Source organism: Poecilia latipinna, unplaced genomic scaffold (assembly GCF_001443285.1).
Source record: "Poecilia latipinna isolate Pla-1442-1.1 unplaced genomic scaffold, P_latipinna-1.0 Scaffold2637, whole genome shotgun sequence".
In the NCBI taxonomy this organism is placed as follows: Eukaryota; Metazoa; Chordata; class Actinopteri; order Cyprinodontiformes; family Poeciliidae; genus Poecilia; species Poecilia latipinna.
The window spans coordinates 69,747-74,470 of record NW_015115253.1 but is presented as its reverse complement, the minus strand read 5'-3'; the positions used below and the strand labels follow the sequence as shown (position 1 = coordinate 74,470).

Here is a 4,724-nt window from a genome sequence, read left to right as displayed (position 1 = left end):
GCATTTAAAATATGCTAAATCATTGCTGCTCCACCTTCATTCTGCCTGCAGGTGCATCTGAGAAAATTAAACACAAGAATGCTGTGATTCAAAGTGTGGTATGAGGGCCGTTTGCAGCCCGTGGCCTGACTTTGTGCAGTCCCTGGCTGCAACTCTACTTAATATCAGAATTATTTTATTAAATATTGGAAAAATACAGCAAGTGTTTTTTAATAAAAAGTTACCGAATTTTTAATGCTGAGAAAAGTTTTTTCTCAAAGTCTGTCTTTTAATAGAGAAAACATGCAAAACTCTTTTGGATTTATAATTACTTACACATCCCTTAACTACAAACAAAAAATACTTTAAGTGCAACAACATGATTTTTTTCCAATGTTGTTAGGCGAGAATGTGGCTGTGTAAGTCTCAAATATCTGCTTGGCTCATCAATACATCACCTAATTGCAATATTGCTCGCACATTTTCGGACATGTCTGCTCCCACTGCATTAACAGCCAGGGGCGGGCCAATGTGGACGGAGGGATTTCATTGAATAAGCCCAATATCTATCAATAAAATCAACCAATGGGCTGTAAAAATTATAAAAATAAATTTTTGCTATTACTTTTTAGTTAAATTATGATAGCTTTGGGTCGCCCCGTATATGTGCATTAGTTTATACGCCAGTAGGCCACTCCTCCCCTGGACAGGAATTCATTCTGAATTCATTTTTTGTGTTCAAATTGCCAACCTGCCATGGTAGCGGGTGCATTGCTCAAATTAACACGCCACTTCGTATTTTTACCCACATTTGGCCATTAGCAGGTGCTAATTTTCATCATTGTTTATAACAGACCCCAGTTAAGATCTACTCATATTCCACCAAGTGGAAAACTTATGAGGGAATGTCCAAGTATAGTTACCTGTCTGGTCATGATTCCTGATCCTTGACCTTCAAAGTAAATTTTATTTTCCAAGGATATTATTATTAGTGATTATTATTATTATTATTATTATTATGATATCAGTGATTATTTACTAACCCATTTTTACAACTGCTGAGGTTGAATGCTGTACCATAAAAAAAAGTTAAGATCCTAAACTGAGGAAAATATACAGATGCATAAAATGGACAAATTAAGGCTTTTATCATCAGAAAAAAAAAAACAAACACAAAAACTACACAATAAAATTCATTAGAATTTTTTTATTAACCCCTTTCATAACACCACCTCTCCCACCACGTAAAACAAAAATTTATGACAAAATTATACTTCATTTAATTCAGTTTGACACTTCAAGATCATTCCTTCAAATATTAACTTTATATACATATATGTAACCTTATATCCAACAGAGTTAATATTTCATATCCTGTGATATTACCAAAAACAAATTATTTTTAAAAATCCCACAAAATAACTGAACATTGTATTAATCCCATAAATGTCATAAACACAACGGTGCACCAGATGTTAGAAAAGCAAAATTACTTCCATTTCTTGCCTAATTATGAGTACAAACCAAAACCCAGAAAACACCTCTTACTAACATGAATCATAAGTAACAAAATTTATTGGATTAAAGTCTGATTATTCTTTGATATCAATTGACCAGAATTCTGGTCATCAGCAAACTGACAATCAGAGTAACAATTGATGCCAGATGGCCTGTACCATCTGACTTCAATATCCTTGGATTAACACCGTTTCTTTGGATTAGTCCACCTATGAAAAAACAGAGATGCATAGATTTAGTCAATTAATTGGAATATACCATATTTTCCGCAGTATAAGGCACACTGGATTATAAGGCGCACCTTCAATGAATGGCCTATTTTAAAACTTTTCCATATATAAGGCGCACCGGATTATGAGGCGCACTGTCGGCTTTTGAGGAAATTGAAAGTTTTTAGGTGAGCCTTATAGTGAGGGAAAATACGGTAATCTTTGTAATTACAAAATAATAAAGATGTGATAGAACTTTACCAGTGTTTGGTTGTCCCACAAGCACCAGTGGTCCAATTGACAGAGCTGCAGAGTCATGGTAAGATACGTCCCTTTTGAATAGAGTGTGGTGACCTGGGTAGCAATGCTGGAAAAAAAAGGAAAACAGCAACATTAAAAGTGTGCAACTTAATATTGCTATAAGAAGCACACAATGAAACTTACAGCTCTGCAGTTGTTGCTGCTCAGAAGACACAAGTGGACACTGCAGTGCAAGTAAATCTGTGTGTGGTTGGTGAAGGTGAACATCCTGAAGGAGAAACGAGACACAGTGGAGACACCGTTCTGAATCACCTCCACGGTTCCATCTTCTGGATTAGGACACCTGTGAAGCAGAAGCAGATGCATCAGTTAGACTGTCAACAAGAAGACACTGAAATAAATGATAAAGAACGACAAGATGGTCTCAATTACTGCGAAGTAATGAGATCCCAGCGGACAGGGTAGCTTGCTTGGTTGACTGGTGTGGCCCAGCAGGAGTCCAGAATTGTGGCAAATTGGCGCTGATCCACCCCTTCTGTTCGCACCTCCACGTAAAACATCTGATCAACTTCCAGTTCTATGTTTCCGTTCGTGCTGAAGGGGAAGTGGAAACCTTCATCCTCATAGGGGATCATCCTCACACTATATGATCCAGTGCCAGCAGGAAGCTTCTTCCTCAGAACGCTGCAAAATAAACATTTATGTGACCAACCACTTGAATGCATCTGATAATCTCTAGAGGATTCCATTGTAAAGAAAACAAAACCAATAACTGGTTATAGACATAATGGTCAAAGGAACCACAGGGAGAAACTGGTATGATTACCTCTCCACAGGATTGATGCCCACAGCCATTGAGAGAGCTTGAGCCAGAGGGTAAACACAGCAGAAACGCAGATGAAGATTCCTCTGACGGCTGATCAAACCTCCATGAGGATCCACATTCCCCTGAATAGTGTTCTCATACATGAAGTGAGTTCCATTGCTCTAAACAGTGAAATGACAGAATAGCATCAATCAAGTTAAGTGACATATTGGAAGCTTTAAAGAAGATGTTCCAGTTCATTAACTTTACCCTAAGAGCTGTCCCACACAGATGGTTGTCATTGTCAAAGTGGAAGACGAGTCGTCCGTCCTGAAGAGTCCCGTTGCAGGAGCTGTCTTGGAGATGGAGAGCACTGGAGTGGAAGCCTGCTTCAAATAACTGGCAGCGAGATCCTGACATGGTACCAGAACTGCTGGAGCATTCGATGTTTGCGTCTGCTCACCACAAAAGAGAAACATATTTTGAGATTTCGTGACAAACTAAATCAACTGATGCAGAAAAACTAAGTTTATCCTTGAAACTTGGAGAACACCAACAGTAAAGCACCAACAAACAAATTATGTTTGGAAAATGACTATCATTACAGTTCTTCTTATGAAAAACAGAAGGTTTAAATGGTGTTGCACTTACCGTAGCTCTCGTTGTTGGGTCGATGATGGTGCTCGTCACAGAAGCAGCCGTACACACCATTTTTCTTACCACACCACTCATGCTCTGCACAGTCCAGCTGTTCACAGGGGTCCGTCTCAGCTGAGTCAAATATAGCAGAAAAGGCCAAGAAAGTTTAAAAACAAACATTGCATAAAATCAATCAGTAACTCATTGTGGTGATAATTTATTGAGCAAAACAAACATACCACAACGCAAAGGAGAGCGCCAGTCAGGGATGCTTAGACCTAAATTGGTGCAGGTTTTCTCATAAGCAGAGACGGCAGAACATAACATGCCATTGGCTGGTGTGTAGAGGCAGAGATCGTAAACACAGGAAGTGAAAAATGGTTGGGGGTCAGAATGCAGGTGACAAGAACTGAATGGGCCGCTGGTGTTGGTGATGACTCTGCAGAGTTCTGTGTATTCTTCTATGAAGCGGCAGTCACTTAGTCCGTCACCACTACTTTCATCAGTGGATCCGCATCTAGAAAAGTTTTTGGTTATAGACAATTTAGAAACAGATTTTTGTAGGAATGTTTGCAATTGTTGAGATATTTAGCGTAACCGTAATCACCCTGCTTGGCTTGTGTCAGATTTCCAACTGTGGCCAAACTGGTTGTCGTTTTGGGCTAAAGTACCATTGGGCAAAACTTTGTCATCAGTGGGATCACCATTGAAGTTCCCACACATTCCAGTGACTCTGTTCTGATAGTTGCGGCCCATCCTGACCAGTAAAGTACTGGAGCCATCAAACTGGACTACAACATCGACAGCATCAAACACTATGTAACTTCCCTGCCTCATCACCTGACCAAATGTCCCTGCCGGTGTGGGAAGAGAAACCTCAGCTCCATTTACCTGTTATGATGAGAGTTCAGAGAGTAAGACCAAAGGTTCTAAAACAAAAACTTTTTTTTTTCTGAACTTAAAATAAAGTTTACCTTGACTCTCTTGTTAGATCCGAGCCTGACATGAGCACTCTGAGGAGGATTTGAGAGGTATATATCAATTGATGACACGAAAGACACAAGGTTGTTTCCTCTGTGTTTGTTTGTGGCCACGACTTTGTACTGAGTTTCATTGTTGTGTCTCAAACTCTCAGTGATGATGTAAGAGCATGATCCCTGAAAATGAGCCAGGGCTCCATCAAAGGTGACGTAATGTGGGTCACCCCATACTGTACAGGTAGACATGGCGTCATAACAGCCCAGCTGGCCATCTCTGATGGTGCACTCTTGTGCAGGAGTGCATGATGAGGGACTGCAGATCAGGACATTGGG

At 39.8% G+C, this 4,724-nt stretch overlaps 1 protein-coding gene across 1 annotated transcript in view; it reads right to left on the bottom strand.

The window, feature by feature from the left end:
- Nucleotides 1–1,333: 1,333 nt before the first annotated feature.
- Nucleotides 1,334–4,724, bottom strand: part of LOC106938594 (alpha-tectorin-like) — a 25,894-nt gene continuing 22,503 nt past the window's right edge. Inside the window, exons 33-40 of the mRNA XM_015020686.1 lie at nt 3,651–3,869; nt 3,424–3,543; nt 3,043–3,227; nt 2,794–2,954; nt 2,400–2,651; nt 2,151–2,310; nt 1,968–2,073; nt 1,334–1,706 (exon numbers count right to left, since the gene is read on the bottom strand). Coding sequence (XP_014876172.1) covers nt 1,585–1,706; nt 1,968–2,073; nt 2,151–2,310; nt 2,400–2,651; nt 2,794–2,954; nt 3,043–3,227; nt 3,424–3,543; nt 3,651–3,869 — 1,325 coding nt within the window. The 3' untranslated portion in view covers nt 1,334–1,584. The remainder of the gene's footprint in view (nt 1,707–1,967; nt 2,074–2,150; nt 2,311–2,399; nt 2,652–2,793; nt 2,955–3,042; nt 3,228–3,423; nt 3,544–3,650; nt 3,870–4,724) is intronic.